Below are 16634 nucleotides of genomic sequence, written 5' to 3'. Positions count from 1 at the left end.
ATTAAAACCATTATGTTTTCTTTTTTTTTCTTTTTTCAGATTTGGTTACTAGATTACATGGGAATGTCAAAACATTGCAATACTGTGGATACTATACATAAGCCAGTACTGTATACAGAAAATGTGAACAGATGAGTAATAGGAGGGAACACAAAGGCCAATCCTGGTTTACTTACACTCAAACATTTATGTTTAGATAGGAACAATATCAAATTTCCTTTGTTTGTGACTAGGCATTAATTCCTTTGGTTCTCCCCCTCGAGTGCCTTGGAGCTATCTACTTCAGAACTTGGGCACTGCCTGGGATCCTGCACACCTAATCACCACCCTTGCTTCTCCAATAACATATCCTCCAACAAGGGCAGGGGATTCACTAGATCAAACTATCTGGGACTGAATGTAAAAAAAGGTAAAGGTAAAGGGGCCCCTGACCGTTAAGTCCAGTTGTGGATGACTCTGGGGTTGCGGTGCTCATCTCGTTTTATTGGCCAAGGGAGCTGGCGTTTGTCCGCAGACAGCTTCCGGGTCATGTGGCCAGCATGACTGAGCCGCTTCTGGCGAACCAGAGCAGCACACGGAAACGCCGTTTACCTTCCCGCCAGAGTGGTACCTATTTATCTACTTGCACTTGACGTGCTTTCGAACTGCTAGGTGGGCAGGAGCTGGGACTGAACAACGGGAGCTCACTCCGTTGCGGGGATTCGAACTGCTGAACTTCCAATCGGCAAGCCCTAGGCTCTGTGGTTTAGATCACAGCGCCACCCACGTCCCAGGACTGAATGTACCCAAGTTCAAAGGAGGAAGTTAACCTTCTCTAGAGAAAAACTTTTATATTGCCTATAGGTGGTATTTATTAAAGATAAAAAACAGTACTGCTTATGGCTCAGAAAGGAAGAATGGAAGACAGTTTTATTTGTCCTTTACCAGGTGTTAAGATTAAAATCAGGCAGAAAAGACAGGGACAACAGGGAAGAGTTGGTTCGTTTATAAAACAGTACAACAGCAATATAAAGTTAAGAGGAATCAGGAGTTATCAACTTTTCTTTCCCAGACCACTCCAGAAGCCAAAGTGGCCCAGCTCTGTTTTGCATCCTCCTAAGGTCCATTCACAGCAACAGCAAAGGAGGCTGCTCCCATGCCCATCTAAGCTTGCAAGCTGTAGCAAAGCCTTTCATGTACTTGCTGTGCATCTTGGGGCACACATCAGTCACTACGTCTGCAGAAACTGGGGCTGTACTCTGGCTACCTTGCGCAGTTCCTTGCTATGTGTACTGGGGCACTGCATTTCACACCAGCTGATTGGCACCATCTGTACTCCTGAAATCAGAACAGAAATCCATAGTTACACAGACACCCTTCCCAGGGAAAGAAAGATTCATCCACTCATTAAAGGTGCCTTGCAACCACACTGAGACCCCCAGATATAGGGAAGAATATAAATTAAATGAAATTAAAATAAATAAATATACCACTACCTGGCTCTCTGAAATTTAGTTACTGCATCCATAAACTGCCCTTTTCACTTTACAACCTAAGTGGATATTCTGTATTATAGAATGTCTTCCCTCAATAGTGATGTTACTAATGCTTCTTCCTTAATCATACATTTAAGAGGTCCAGAGTATGTTGGCATGTTCAGTAGATTTCAGCATTATGTACAACCTGCTTGGAACAAGACTGGCCTTACCTGCTTCACTATGAGCCACCACTACCCCCAGCTCATTTTCCGCTGTTGTCAGCAAATAGTTGGACTGTGCATCACCCAGAGAGATCTAGCCCCACAGGCTGAGTTAAGGTGCAATGCTTAAAGATTTCTCTTGCAGATAGCACATACATACACAGCAAATAAAGGCAGAAACAAGAAAAGGATACAACTTTGGCCAAAACAATATCTCCTGGGCGGAAACTCTTGTAAACCTCTACCTGTCACCATGCATGAGGTGGGAAGGAAAGAGAAAGTGTGAAAAGCCAAATACTGAGACAACTTCGAGGGAAAGTGTGCAGTGAAACATGGCCGATCTGAACACGAAGAGGACATCCCATCAGATCTTGTGCTAAGATATCCTTTATCCAGAAATCACAAGCCTTTTCTTCAACAAATGTACAAAAAGAGGCATTGCTAAATGTCCTCTTGCCCCCACAAGGTTTTGCTTTTCCTCAGGTAAGTTTCCCCAAGAGCAGTAATGATTTTATTATTTTTTATCACACGGTTTTCTCCAATGAGCCCAAGGTGGCAAACCCACTTGTCCCCCTCTCGATACTGTCTTCACGGCAACTCTGTGAGGTAGGTTAGGCAGAGAGATGGTGACTAGCTCAAGATCACCCAGTGGGCTTCAAAGTCTCCCATGTCCTAGTCCGCCACACACATGTATGTATTCGTGCCAGGAAGAAATGCTCCTGGCTATGCGCATTAGGTATACTACTGATTCCCATCACATGTAACCAAAATGTTTATTCCACTGACCTTGTCTTTCTCTGTAGCTCTGACATCTTCTCTCCTGCAGCAGGAGAAAAGAAGGTAAGAGTTCACCCTAGTCCTCCTCTCCCTCCCCTAAAAGAAAACTGACTATACTGACTCAGCTATGAGCGATTGCCAAAGAAGAAGAAGCAGCTTTTGGAGGAAGGGTTAGCTAGTTTAGATGAAAAACCAAAAAGTCTGAACATGAGGCCAAGCACCTTACTGAACGAAGTAGATCTGGGTCTTGCTAGTGTCTAGATGGATGACTGCCTGGGATCCAAACACTGCCTTGGGTTCCACAACAAAATTATATAAATGAAAGGAACATAAATATAATAAAACAATTCCTACTAGCACTCAAGTGCTAATGATGAGAGTAAAACAAAATATTTATAAGGGCTGGCCTTATCTCCTCTCTAAAAGTGCAAACATCCAACACCTCAGAAGAAGCCCCCACAACAAAGTTGTCTTCCTACCGGATAGTTCCACGGAATGGGGATTTTAATGGTGTAGAGCCGACATACAAGATGTGCACCTTGGCAAAACGAGAGTTAATGCTGCAAACCTGGGTGGGAATATTGGGGGTGGGAAAAAGGGGAGAGAAAACCATAACGGAATTTCAGATTGGACAAATCAAACAGAGTAATCACAGGGAACAGTAACTTCAATGCCTCAGCAATTCCCCCTCCCACTTTTCTAAGTAACGAAAGTAATTTTAGGATTGCAGTCAATGATGCTTTCTGCTCTGTGGAGGAAAAAAATCAAAGCTCATTTTTGAGATGAAGTACGTGCTTCTTCCTTTCCATCAACAACACTTTGTTCTGGCGAGGGCAATGCTTGCAAGGTTTATAGTGGACTTGCTAATGAAGGAACTTGGGCTTCTGGTATTCAGGGGCTGAACAGACCAAGAGCCCTGATATTTATTACTAGGGGCTGAGCTCCTGCTCACTGTACTTGCCAGCTACACTCACCCACTTGTCAACCCCCCTCCTCTTATGCCTCACCAAGTCAACCCCTCCCATTAGAACACATCAAACCACCACTACCTGCTCCCATTAGTTTGCCCTCAGCTCACCTAGGCTCCCCCCCCCCTCCAATTCTCTTATCCTCTGATGTTGCTAAGGCCGAAATGGTGTCACTGGAGAGACAGGCAGCAGCAGAGCAGGATGGTTGCTGGGCTGCTGCCTAGCCCTTCCTGGCCATTTTTCCATGGTTTGACTGGGCCAGACACCTGCCTCCATCTCTCTCCTCCTACCACCTTTGTCTCATCCCCCAACACTGCTGTGATGGGCAAGTAGCTCTCAGAAGTCTGTTGTCACACTGTAGTTTGCAGTGCCAAAAGCCAAGCAAACTGCTGTGTGAAAACATCCATACCATTTTATTATATATCAAGACATTTATATCCCACCTTTCCCCGCAAAGCTAGTCAAGGTGGCAAACATGATTCTCCTCTCCATATTATCCTCATAACAACCCAGTGAGATAAGGGAGGCCAAGAGTTGGTGACTAGCTCAAGATCACCCAGTGAACTTCATGCCCAAGTAGGGATTTGAACCCTGGTCTCTCAGGCCCTAATCAGACACTCTAAGGAGTACACCACATAAAAAGATGTAGAAAACATTGCTCAGCTGCAATAGGCTTGTGGCAAACGGCTTCTATATCTGGTTCAAAGCCAAACCTGTTGCTTTCCTTGGCCCACCAGTAGATGAATGAAAGACAATTCTACTGTGCCAAGATAGAAATGAGGTTACCTTGCACGTCACTGTAGCTCCCACATCAGGAAGAAGCTGAGATTCCACGTCCCTCATCACAGAAACCACCGGGAGCTAAAGAGAAGCAAAGAAGACTAGTCATGATTTATTTGATGCATTGCTTTAGAGCCGTGCTCATCAACCACAGGTCCACAGGTGTGGATGGATTAAAACTCCCATCAACCCCATCCAGTTTAGCCAATGGCCAGGGATAATAGGTGTAGTTCAACAAATCTGGGGGACTCATGGTTGAAAACTACTGAATTACAAGTGTTAGGATGACACTATAAGATAACCATGTCTCAAAACTTCTTGTGGATTACCAGCTGACCATACACTTGTTGTTGTTGTTGTTGTTAATATTTATTAAATTTGTATACCACCCTATATCCACAGGTCTCAGGGCGATTCACAGGATAATATAAATGTAATCTTCTAATCACTACAGGTGCCACAGTACACATTTCAGGCTTTATAGGGTGTCATGATTATGCACCATCCAGTTCACACGACATGAAGCTCACTTGCCTTCTTGCACAGACCCACCTCCAGTCAAGAATCTGTGAGACCCAGAACAGCTCCACAGCTATTCACAGAATCATGCTGTAGAGTTGGAAAGGACCCTGAGGATCATCTAGTCCAACCCCCCGCAATGCAGGAATATGCAGCTGTCCCATACGGAGATCAAACCTATAACCTTGCCATTATCAGCACCATGCTCTAACCAACTGAGCTATGTTGACTCATCCAAGGTCACAGTTATGCACTCCCCACCTCCCCAAATCTGTGACTTGGTTCCTCTCTTGGTCCTACATTATGAACTAGCACTGCTCACATCAAAGCATTCAGTCCTTGCAATTCCCACTACACCACCCCCTCATACTGTTGCCCAGAGGTTGCTTCAATCTCACCATGCCATTCTCACTTTTCTTCATGAGACAACCAGCCAGGGAGGCATAGATCGAACCATGACGGGTGTAGGTGCCGCTTCCAGGGGTTCCTTCCTCTAAGCTGCAGAGTCTCTCTCCTACAGGACAGAATGCAAGTCAAACATCTCATTGCCTAGAGTTGACTGTCCTCTCAGACAGTAACAGACACAGCAGGAGAAGCTGTCATAGTGAAAAGCAGGATCAACTCATGTACCCCCAGCCCCATTTATTGACTCCCATCATGCTGTTAACAGGTGTGCATCAAACATTAAAAACTTTCCTATGGTTTAAAACGGGGGCAGGAGAGGAGGCACAAATCCTAACATTACCCGGCTGCGCAACTGCATTGTAGTTTGCCACAGCTGCCATCCTGAACAGGGACTGTCCTGATACCTCTCCCATTGAGCTACCTGGAGTTATAAACATGGACCACTTATAAACACCATCTCCAACTCCTCAAAAGATTCCATCAATGGTGTCTCCGAAAATTTTTACACATCATTTGAGAAGACAGGCGAACTAATGCCAGTGTACTGGAAGAAGCAAAGATCACCAGTGTCGAAGCAATGATTCTTCAACATCAACTTCGTTGGACTGGTCATGTTGTTCAGATGCCTGATTATAATCTTCCAAAGCAACTGCTCTATTCCGAACTTAAAAATGTAAAGCATAATGCTGGTGGTCAACAAAAGAGGTTTAAAGACTCTCTCAAGGCAAATCTTAAAAGATGTAGTATAAACACCCAGGGCCCAGCGCCCCCAAATTACCGCAGATAGTGGGGGGGGGGCGAAGCTGAGCACTGCCAGCCATCGGGGGGGGGGCCGCAACTCTCCCCCATGCTGCTGCAAGAGAGCGATCCCCGCAGAGGCTTGGGAGGGAAGCTGTGCACCCGCCAGTCATATGGTTGGTGGGGTGCAGCTTTCATCCTAAGCCTCTGCGGGGATCGCTCTCCTCCCGCGGAGGGTTGGGAAGCAAGCTGCACGCTCGCCAGCCGTATGGTTGGCAGGGCGTAGCTGGCGGGTGTGCAGGGAAAGGGGAGGCCGCTGGCAAAGCCGCGCAGCTCCCCAACTCGCTGGGGAACCCAAGAGGCCCTGGCGCGATGCACCACTAAGCCCTATGGGAAAGATGGACAACTGGGAAACACTGGCCTGCAAGCGCTCCAAATGGAGAACAGCCTTTACCAAAGGTATCATGGCTAGAACTCAGGACGAAAGGGAGAAACTTGCTAAGAGGAAGGCACGCTTGGCAAATCCTCACCTTGATCAACTCCCGCCTGGAAACCTATGTCCCCACTGTGGAAGGACGTGTGGATCCAGAACTGGCCTCTGCAGTCACTTACGGACTCCCCGTTAAAACCGTGTTCATGGAAGACAATCACACTCGACTACGAGTGATCACCAAAGAAGAACTTCAATAGCGCGACCTCGTTTTTGCACCCAGACAGGACGCCTCCCTCCTCCCGCCCCGGCTCTCCCAGTCACCCACCAGGGACGCAGTACCGCGCGGGAGCCATCCTGCCCGGGGCGAGTCTGAGCGGCGGCCTCCCTCGCGGGAAACGCGCCTTCCGAAGCAAGTCTCCCCCACCGCAAACAGGGCGCTGAGCCGCTGCCTCATTGGCCAGCTCTGCTGTCACACGACTTCCTCCCCGCGCTCATGCTTTCCTCCCTGGGCGGAAATGCTATTAGAAAACGGGGCGTGCGGGGCACACAGAGGGATAACCATAGGCAGAGGGGGCGAGGAGACCGTGCGAAGCGACGCGCAGTGGGTGACGGGAATCGTAGTTCCGCTTGGCGCTCGCGGCGTGGAGTCGCGCATGCGCAAGGGTGAGGGTGGTCAAAGACAGGGAGCAGGATGCCTCGGTGGATGCGGTAACGCGGGGAGCGGGTTGTAGTCTCGGTTTGACTACACCCTGAACATGGCAGCACCAGGTAAGGCGAGGGGGATCCCTCTGACGCGCGGTGGTCCTGCGGTGCATGCTGGGGCAGACCTCGTTTCCCCTGCACGCTTCGGGAGAGCCGGTGCTCTTTCGCCGTCGGGGAGCTCCTCTTCTCCATTGCTGCTTAAGGGCTTGCCTGTTTGCTAAGGCTGCCGTGCCCGGTCTGGGCAACAAAGCTGGGGCTCGGTGCTCTTCGCTTTCCCAGATACTGCTTAGCAGCGTCCCGAATGACTGCATCCTTGGAATGCACGTTGGAACAGACCCTCCCCGGGAGGCATGGCTAGAGAGAGCCATGAGCCCCTGAACTCGGTAGACACGCGCCTTCAGGTCCCCACGCCTCTACAGAGCTTTCGTGGGATGCATACGAATGGTGCTTCTTTTCCTGTCCCCACTCCTCTCTGGGGTTTGTTCCCGTGACCGCCTCTGGGGCTGTTATGCCTAGAGCAGGCGACCTGGGGCTCACGCGGAGGTGGAGCTTTAACCTCAGCTGATCTGCTTTTTCTTAGAAAATATAGTGGAGACAAAATCCCGTCCCCCACCCCACTGGGAGCCCATTGACTCACCCACGCAGGTCTCGCTGTCTCATAACCATCTCAGTGCTTAATCTTCCCTTGTGTGACTTCTGCTGTTGCTGCCATCTGCTAGAGGGGCAATGCTGCCTTCAGAAATCACCCTTAATCCGTGCTCAGGAAGGATGCCAGCTCTGCTCAACTGGCAGAGAATGGGCCGAGCTCTGGGTGCATGTGACTACCGGCAGAGACAATGCTTCTCTATCTCTCTTTCTCTCTCTGTGTGTGTTATTTTCTGCTGTAATGTCAACACAGACGGGCTGCTGTGTGTGAACACTTTTATCATCTAGCTGCATGTGAGCTGGTATACTTTGCCGGAAAGCTCTAATTTTGACTCTAAATGTATTGCCTCATGAAAACTAATTATGTGATATTATTATTATTATTATTATTATTATTATTATTATTAAATAAATCCCAAAGTGGTTTACAACAATGCATTCTGTTGTGGACCAAGTAAAATAATCTGTTTGCCTTGGGGGTGGGGGAGAGACTTGGAGGTGTTCTTGCTATTTATTTGGCTACTGGGCAGAGCGCTGCAGGGATTCTGCAACATGTTGCTCAATTTTACCAAAGTTTCTACAGAAGCAGAATTAAGAAGATCCAGAACTATGCTGATCCTCTCCCCTCCCATCCTTGTGAAAATACATTCATGTGTGAGAGGCTGTGAGGTATTGTCCCTGTTTAATGTGCAGCTATAACTTACCCTAAGATGAACCAAAATAGGGTCACTTGTGTTCAGACTGACTACAAGGAATGTACTCTGTTGAGAGCACCAGAACACCTTTTTGAGGCAAGTAGAATTTGAGTGGAGTGAGAGGTTGCTAGTACAATAAGATGTAAGTGGAGATTGGGCATAATGGTTGCTGCAGAGTCAGCCATAGGCCTACTTTCCTAAGTTTAAAAATCATAATTTGATCTCTCGACAGTGGTGCCAAATTCCTTTTTAGGTCTCTTTGTTTCATTTCTGCACTGTGACCCCCTTACTAAGTTCCACCTTGCTGGTACTGTCACCACCCCTGAGGGGTTCGTAGGGTCACATTCTCGGTTAATATTAATTGGCCAAGATCAGCTTTCTCCAGAGCTGGCCTAGCTCAGGTTCCCTCTTGCTCTTAGATTAGCTGCAGCTTGATGCTGGAGTTCTGCGAGCAGGTAAGTGCCATCATTTCGTTCCTCCTCTTTTATCATTTTGGCCTCCTTAGCCCTGCTAGCTTTAGTAGACAGGTCTAAATTGGATATTTTCCCCAACTGAGGCAGAGATGTCAAGGGGATATCCTGAACTCTCTCATAACCAGGACTGGGTTTGGGAAGGTATCACTGTTGGCTCCCTTTCGCCAGTCAATTCTTTCCCAACCCAGAAATATTTTGCAGAGATGAAAGGATGCATGGCAGCAAGGATTCAATCCTTTCCCTCCCTGCATGTCAGCTCTCTAAATCCCTTTTTTAAAAAATATAATTTTTGCTAATTTCTTTTTTAACACAATATTTCAGCATACCAATAACAAAACAAATAAATTCTTTGCTCTACTGAGCTCGTGACTTCCCTCCATCCCTTCAACCGGTTTTTAATTTTCAAATCTTTGTGTCATACTTTATATCCTCTACTTCAGACCTTTATATCCCTATGATCAACTCTGTCTCAGTGGTCTATAAAGTTTTGAGATTTAGAGTTTCTTCGTTGCAGAATTTATATCAATCCCGCTAGTGTCTTCACATTTTTACAATAATTATTCATATACTCAATAAATTTACTCTCTTTGAAACTTTTGGTCGTCTTGGTCCCGGATCTTGCCTGTCAGCTTGGCCAGTTCCGCATAGTCCATCATCTTTGTCTGCCCCCCCTCAATTGTTGGTAGTTCCTGCAATTTCCATCTCAGATCTCTAAATCTCGTAGGTGCTCAGCTCTATATGGGCTTGTCTTCTGTTTTGGAAGGGTCCATCCCTAACTCAAGGTATCCCCTCTACCCTAAAAATTCTGGACTACACCACAGCAAACAACTTTGGGGAAAAGGCACTGTATCCCCGCCACTCATGAGATGCCTGGTTTCCTCAGTCATTCTTTCTCTCCCTTTGCTATGAGAGCTGAAGAAGAGCCTGCTGGATCAGGCAATGACCTGTCTAGTCCACCATCCTGTTCTTACAGAGGCCAACCAGATGTCTGGGAGGAACCTGCAAGCAGGACCTGAGCGCAGAAGCACTCTCCCCTTCTGCCCTTCTGCAGTTTCCAGCAACTGGGATTCAGAACTGGGGGCAGAGCATAGCCATCATGGCTAGTAGCCACTGATAGCTGTTTTCTCCATTATGCTGGGAAAGGAAATCCAAATGCAAACTTCATAGATGTGCCTCTTTGGCCTTTGGGGTGCTGTGTGTGCTCTGGGCAATCTCTTGCCCTTTGAACTCAGTGTATATGCATTCACGCAAGGAGCCTGGGTATTCCATCTCGGAAGATAGGCAGGAGAATTGACAGAGCCACAGAGGGGACACGTTCAACTCTGGGTGCATTCTACTAGCTGTCATTACTCACACGGACAGCAGTGGGTGAGCAAAACCTTTCCACCAATGCTGCACTGGAGTCATCTGAAGTGAGAATGACTCCTCACCCTCAGCACTATCCTATGATCAGCCATGACTCTTCCACTATCCTACATCCCTTAGCATCATGATTCTGGAGCAGTAGACTCAACCGCTGAATATTTGGCACCAAGACTTTGCCTTCCATCTAAACCTGATGTCCAGTATCTACTTAACACTGCTTCCTCTCTCCACAGGCTCTGAGTGGCAGGGATGAGGAGCCGCCAGAGGATGTATTCTGCTGTCATGCGCTTCTTCCTGAAATGCCTGCGGATAGGTCAGCGGCGTCGGTTCTGGCTGACTAAGCATGTGGGGCAGCTCTGGCTGTATGGGCGCCTCTGTTTGCGCTCCCTGGTGTACAACTCCTTTGCTAATGGCGACACTGCTCTCGACGCCCTCTTTGAGCCCATCTACTGGCTGGTGGATCACGTCACCCGCTGGTTTGGGGTGGTGAGTATCTCGGGAGGAAAGGCAGCAGAGTGCAGCTTCAGGCCCACTGGAGACATGTTCAGCTCTAGGAAATAAAGAGTTTGAGCCCCGGGCTTCAAGCCACCATCAAACATCTAAGCTGGGCAAGGAGATACATGACCTTGCAGATGTGGGAGGAGATGGCGCTGATGCTTTGCTGAATTCTTTTGTGGTCCCCCAGCGCTGCTGTTTTCTTCGGACTATGGGGAGACCAAGTTGGGTTTAGCATGGGGATCCATCCACTGGAAACATTCCTCCATCGAAAGGGCTGAGACTTGTCTGCAGTGTGTTGGTGGCTCAGACCCTTCCCTCTTCCCCCCAACAGGTGTTTGTGGCCCTGGTGATCACTCTGACCAGCTCAGTGGTGGTCATAGTGTACGTCTGCCTCTTGCCACTCGTCTTGCGAACCTACCCCCTTCTTTGGATCTTCTGGCATTTCATCTATGGTCACTGGAACCTCGTCATGATTGTCTTCCACTACTATATGGCCATCACTACTCAGCCCGGTTTTCCTCCGCAGGTAGGGTAGAGGACCAATATCTCTGATTTCATTTTTATTAAGTTTATTTTTTAACACTGAGATCCATGGTAGGACATGATTTCCTACCACTTCTTCTTTCACTGGTGACCCTTACACAGAACGTTATGGACGAAGGGCTGATATTGAGTTTCCACTGTGTGCAAGCTCCAGAGGGCCCATGTCCAAATATGCTTGGCCCAGTGTGTTTTGGGCTAGTGTAATGGCAATGGCACTCTTGCAACCACGCTAAAGGCTACCAATGTTCCTTCCAGCAGCAGTTGAAGAGCGATGTCGCTGCTGTCTCCATCTGCAGGAAATGTATTGCCCCGAAGCCTGCCCGGACCCACCACTGCAGCATCTGCAACAGGTGGGCATTCCCCTTGTATCAGACCAGTGTCACGTGTGAAGACCCAAACCCTTTAAAGATGCTTTATGGGCAGGCAGATAACCAGAGTCATTTATCTTTCACATTGTATGTGAGCATGAAATGTCTTGTGGTAGCTGGTGTAGAATCCTGTGTCTGGCAAAGACTCCTGAGAATTTTAGAAAGCTTTCTGAACTCCACATTCCTTTCTTGGCATATACTTCTTGTGATTCTCTCTTATATTTTCCCCAAATATCCAAATACTTGTTTCAGAATAAAGCACGAGAATGCAGGAAGCATAACTACTTGACTCATTGCACACTTTTGTGATCTTCATAATTTTGGATATGGAGTGAGAGTTTCCTCTGATGCAGAATTGCGATGACAATAATAATCTGGACGTATATGAATTGTTGCCTGTTTCTCATGCTGAAGTCTTGGAGTCCCTCTAACTCTTTCAGCTGAGATATAACCTGTAAGAACATCAACAAAGTTTCTCTGCACTGAAAAAGAAAGTACAGTAAATAGAGGAAGGGTGGCATGGGAGCGAGGGAAAATAAAATTGTATGGTTTTAATAAACTAGGCAAATATGTTCAGTCTGCATATGTCTGTTTTGCATAATGTCTGCTACCTGTGGGATTAGGGGTAAAGGACAATGCAGAACATCAGAGCTTGGGAAATGCTGCTCAGTCCTCCTCCTTTTTGAATCTTCTTTGCTTTCTCCACTCACTTTAAACTTTTGGTTTTATTTCCCAAGCCATAAAGGTTAGAAACTTGCCTTTCTTAATGAAAGGAAACATGCTCAAGAAGCTAAATTCTGCCAAATGCTGTGTAGCCTTGGGGTGCATCTGTGTATCTATAGACTATATGCATCTCTACCTTTAGGAACACCTGCAAGTTTGTGCAGAAGTCTCCTTACCCTAAGGTAACATTGCCAAAGACTGCAGAGGGCTTTGCATTGAGGCTAGTGAGCAGCCAGTACCCAGCTCTCGCCAAGCAGCCTTCAGCCGGTCTCTTGCTTGCATGCACATTAAGGGATCGAGTGGTGACTTGTTCTTGTTTTTCCTGCCTTGTGTTGCTGCACCGTGTCATGTTCCATAGCTGCATCATTTCCTTACTATTTAAGCTGCGCTGCGCTGTCAGCACCCCCTTCTCCTTCTGTCTCACCTCCAGTGTGCAATAGTGCCCTAATGCAAATGCTATTTCCCTTCCACAGGTGCGTGTTGAAGATGGACCATCACTGCCGTATCCTTCTGCAGGCCCATAGCTGGACTGACTTGGGGGTCTCCTGTAAGGTCACTTGTCCCAGGAACGCGATGATATATGCAAAGTGATAATATATATCCCCTGGGAAAGTAAAGGATGTCTGGAGATTAACTGGTCCAAGGGGGTAAACTCGCAACATTGAAGAGGAAAAGTAAAAGTATTTGTGCCGATCTCCTGTGAGGCATGTCTCAGTAAATGTTTTGGGAACAATCAGCTGCATTTCAGAGGGGGCATTCCTGTTTCAGCACCAAAGCGAAATGGTTCTTAGGCCAGAACTGCTATTCCTCCTATGTGAAGCATCATCCCGTTCTTCTTGCCTGCTGGGTTATGGCTTTATTAAAGTGTGTCCTGAGTAAGCAGATCTCCTCACTCCCCCAAATGTGGTGTAGCGGTTAAGAGTGGTGGACTCGTAATCTGGTGAACCGGGTTCGCTTCCCCGCTCCTCCACCTGCAGCTGCTGGGTGACCTTGGGCTAGTCACACTTCTCTGAAGTCTCTCAGCCTCACTCACCTCACAGAGTGTTTGTTGTGGGGAAGGAAGGGAAAGGAGATTGTTAGCCGCTTTGAGACTCCTTAAAGGGTAGTGAAAGGTGGGATATCAAGTCCAAACTCTTCTTCTTCTTCTTCAAATTGAAAGGCGCAGCAAAATTGGAAGGAGCCCTAACAGGTGGCATGATATTAGGTGGATCAGTTAAATCACCAGTACGGTTTGGGTGCAGATCCAGAATTGGCTATCCCCTGTTACACAATGAGGAGGGTTGGGGATTTTTGCCTGCCTTTACAGACCTTTAACCCCAAGGGACAGCATGGCTGAACAACTGCGTGGGGCACTTCAACCACCGCTACTTCTTCTCCTTCATGCTGTTCATGACCATGGGCTGCATCTACAGCAGCGTCAGCGGCTGGGACCTATTCTGGGAGGCCTATGCTGCCATTGAGGTGAGGTTTCTGGGGTCTGTCTGGGCACATGGTGGCATGGGAGGGGGGGGTGCTTTTTCAGTGGAGGGGGAGGGGCTCTTCCTCCTGGCCTGGATAACTGCAAGAGGAGTTACATAGGCCGAGGAGAACTGAGTGTGTGTAACTGGCAGCCTCTTTTCCATCCGATAGAAAATGAAACTGCATGACAAGGGGAGACTGCACGTGACAGCCAATCAGGTGGGGTACCTGCTGCTCCGCTGCTCAAGTCAGGGACAGGGCAGAGCATGGCAGGGGAGCTTGCTGCTCTGCCCCAAGAATTGACTCTACAGCCGTGGCTGTGACTGCTCAGATTCCCTTTCCTGGGCAGAATCACTCCTTCCCTTCTTCCTCCTAAGGGAGCCCGAGCCCATTCAGCTGCAGTTACATGTGCCATCGAGGGGAGGAAGTGTTTGCACAGCTGGCTAAGTGACGCTGTATTCTTGTCTTCCAAAAGATAATGTATGAATGGGGAGTAAGGGAAGTGAGTATTGAACCCCGGTACCCATGCTCTGCCCCATCGCTGATTCATGATCAAGACCCTTGCCTCTCAAGAGGTGTCTGTCTTGTGCTGTGCTGTCCGTCCACCCATTTGTCCTTGAAAGACCTCCACATCTCATTGGTTTGGGGTCACAGCATCCTCCGCTGCACCCTCGCATCTCTGGCCACCGCAACATCTGCTTTTTCCTTGCAGACTTACTCTCAGACACCACCACCCACCTTCTCCTTCCGCCAGCGAGCTTTCCACAAGAGTATAGTGTATGCCTGGGTCCTCTGCAGGTAACTGATCTGGTTGTTTGGTGCTCATGGGGAAGAGGAGGGGCAAGTCTCTCCGGAATGCTTTGAGAAAGCTGCCAAGTCAGCCTCCGGAGCACAGAGCTTTCTAGCTGTCTTATTCTCTGCTCTCTGCAAAAGCCTCATCCAGCTGTCAGTGAGAGATAATAAGCGACTTGCTCCAGCTATTTCAGCTACTTGGTGTTTGCCCATCCGCTGCAACATTCCTCTGTTCATTTCCCTGCAGTTCAGTAGCCTTGGCACTGGGCGCTCTCATGCTCTGGCATTCTGTCCTCATCACTCGTGGTGAGACCAGCATTGAAAGGCACATAAACCGCAAAGAAAGAAAGAGACTCCGATTGAAGGGCAAGGTGAGGAGGGCAAGGTTCAACCTTCAATGGGAGGGGGGAGAAAATGGAGGCAGAACAGCTGAGCTCACCTATTTGCTTGATGTGTGTGTCACGCTAAAGTTCCATCAGTTCAGGGTGTTCAGTTAGAAAAATAGCTAAAACAGGGCCTTTTCTCCTGCAGCCCCTTCCTGTAATAAACTTCCTCTTGAGTTGACTCTGTTATTCTCCGGCTTCCAGAAAACACAAAACTATTTTTAATCAGGCATGCATTTAAATATTTTTTTCTTTTAATATTTTATTTGAATTAATTTTAATACATTATATAGAACTCAGCTACATAAACAGGGAGACTTTTTTTTTAAAGGGTATGATTCCGTCACACTTATTTTTGACCATTTGAATAATTCTGAAGTTTGACCAGTCAGATTTTCCCAAGAGGGGTTGCTATGCAGAATGGAAGAATGAATAAATATGCCAGAACCACCTAGCAGAATATAATTTCATGCTACTTTTCCATTGGCTCTAGGTCTTCCAAAACCCATATAACTATGGTCCTTTGGGAAATTGGAAGGTTTTCCTGGGTGTGGAGACACAGAGGTGAGAACGGGAAATATGCAACTGGTATACTCTACATCTGCCCTGTCTTTTGGATAATAGGGTGGCTGGGATTGGCTGGATCTTGACGAAGCAAGGTACTATTAGCACAGCTGAAGCTGCTTATTTTGCATTCCACAGTAATGCTGTAGCCCTCTAGGTCCTCTGTAATCTGGAAAATGCTTGGGCGGAATATACTAGCAAGCCTGTAAATGTCTTCCTGTGTTCCTTTTACTCACTGAAAGATGTTCTCTTTTCTAGGCACTGGGTCACCCGAGTTCTACTACCCTCCACACACACCCCCTATGGATCTGGCCTGAGTTGGGAAACTCCACCCTGCATTGTGGAACAGAAGACTCCTCTCTTGACAATTTGATTTGATAAAGGGCAGAGTTGACCAGCTGCCGGAAGACGGGAAACCACAGGCTGCTTTCAAGGGGCAGCATAATGGACAGCACAGTTCCCCGAGGTGCTGGTGACGTCACATGCCACAATTGCACCAGCTGCAGCAAACTGCTCCAGCAGTCTTAGGATGAAGGTGGAAGAACCCCCCCAGCTGCAGGCAGCTGCGGTGAGACAGCAATGTCTTGCCCACGTAATCCAGCCTATGTAGGATGAAGTATTGGTATTCCTGGTAGTGGAGGAAGGAGCAATATGCCCCCTGCCCCACCTCAGGACCCTGGCTGGTATGCCAGGGTCTTGTTACTCTTCCACTATGTAGGCAGGGATTTTTTAAACAAAAATAAAAATCATTTTAATATGGTGTGGCATCTGTTCCTATTTAGCAGAAAAAGAAGGCACAATGGTGGCAATATCTTAAGAAACTGATTGATCTCCCTGTAGCTCACAACTGTCTTTTCAGAACAGATTCCAGGCAGTGCTGCTTTTACAGATAGCTGTAGGTCTTAAGAGATTTTGTTGGTCCCAGCCATTAGGTGTAAGGCCATGGGTTAAAGTCTAAAAATATCTTTCAAAAGCCACAGATTGTCCCTACTCTTGTATATGTACTATTGCCAGTTTTCCACTCTGTTGACCTCTCACCAAACTGCAGATTTCTGTAGCCCTTTCAAAGCAGCAACATGAGAAGCTGACACTACGTCTCAGTGTTCTGCCCTTCCATGTTTGTACAA

At 47.5% G+C, this 16634-nt stretch overlaps 2 protein-coding genes across 6 annotated transcripts; one reads left to right on the top strand and one right to left on the bottom strand.

Moving 5' to 3' along the window:
* Window positions 1-883: 883 nt before the first annotated feature.
* EXOSC1 (exosome component 1) lies at window positions 884-6893 on the bottom strand. 2 transcript variants are annotated; one of them, XM_083615296.1, is made up of 8 exons: window positions 6624-6893; window positions 5121-5236; window positions 4210-4284; window positions 2935-3023; window positions 2465-2498; window positions 1873-1923; window positions 1688-1772; window positions 884-1317 (listed from the first exon to the last, which is right to left on the bottom strand). In XM_083615296.1, exons 1-8 carry the CDS (start codon window positions 6649-6651, stop codon window positions 1211-1213), a joined length of 585 nt encoding a protein of 194 aa, XP_083471422.1. In that variant the 5' UTR covers window positions 6652-6893; the 3' UTR covers window positions 884-1210. The 2 variants fall into 2 exon arrangements, with proteins under 2 accessions (XP_083471422.1, XP_083471421.1); XM_083615295.1 differs by lacking the exon at window positions 6624-6893 and adding an exon at window positions 5468-5691.
* Window positions 6894-6921: 28 nt separating this feature from the next.
* ZDHHC16 (zDHHC palmitoyltransferase 16) lies at window positions 6922-16267 on the top strand. 4 transcript variants are annotated; one of them, XM_083615271.1, is made up of 11 exons: window positions 6922-7066; window positions 10412-10664; window positions 11008-11202; window positions 11475-11569; window positions 12784-12812; window positions 13638-13771; window positions 13940-13987; window positions 14481-14566; window positions 14808-14931; window positions 15437-15507; window positions 15766-16267. In XM_083615271.1, the coding sequence occupies exons 2-11, from the start codon at window positions 10428-10430 to the stop codon at window positions 15878-15880; spliced, it is 1134 nt and encodes a 377-aa protein (XP_083471397.1). In that variant the 5' UTR covers window positions 6922-7066; window positions 10412-10427; the 3' UTR covers window positions 15881-16267. The 4 variants fall into 4 exon arrangements, with proteins under 4 accessions (XP_083471397.1, XP_083471398.1, XP_083471400.1 ...); XM_083615272.1 differs by having other exon boundaries at window positions 6923-7066; window positions 11478-11569; XM_083615274.1 differs by lacking the exon at window positions 13940-13987 and having other exon boundaries at window positions 6923-7066; window positions 11478-11569.
* The last annotated feature ends 367 nt before the right edge of the window (window positions 16268-16634 follow it).

The sequence above is a fragment of the Podarcis filfolensis genome (assembly GCF_964270895.1).
Source record: "Podarcis filfolensis genome assembly, chromosome: 5".
Classification (NCBI taxonomy): domain Eukaryota; kingdom Metazoa; phylum Chordata; class Lepidosauria; order Squamata; family Lacertidae; genus Podarcis; species Podarcis filfolensis.
Note: the sequence above shows the minus strand (reverse complement) of the source record. Positions and strands in the feature narration are given on the sequence as shown.

What these genes read in the sequence shown, in the direction of transcription:
- EXOSC1 (XM_083615295.1), bottom strand. Translation starts at nt 5,564, where the DNA reads ATGTTTATAACTCCAGGTAGCTCAATGGGAGAGGTATCAGGACAGTCC. An exon ending in GAGCTACAGTGACGTGCAAG is followed by an intron (nt 3,024 to 4,209) that starts GTAACCTCATTT and finishes ATTCCCACCCAG; the next exon opens with GTTTGCAGCATTAACTCTCG. An exon ending in GGTGGCTCATAGTGAAGCAG is followed by an intron (nt 1,318 to 1,687) that starts GTAAGGCCAGTC and finishes TTCTGATTTCAG; the next exon opens with GAGTACAGATGGTGCCAATC.
- ZDHHC16 (XM_083615271.1), top strand. Translation starts at nt 10,428, where the DNA reads ATGAGGAGCCGCCAGAGGATGTATTCTGCTGTCATGCGCTTCTTCCTG. An exon ending in AGGCCTATGCTGCCATTGAG is followed by an intron (nt 13,772 to 13,939) that starts GTGAGGTTTCTG and finishes TCCATCCGATAG; the next exon opens with AAAATGAAACTGCATGACAA. An exon ending in CTGGGTGTGGAGACACAGAG is followed by an intron (nt 15,508 to 15,765) that starts GTGAGAACGGGA and finishes TCTCTTTTCTAG; the next exon opens with GCACTGGGTCACCCGAGTTC.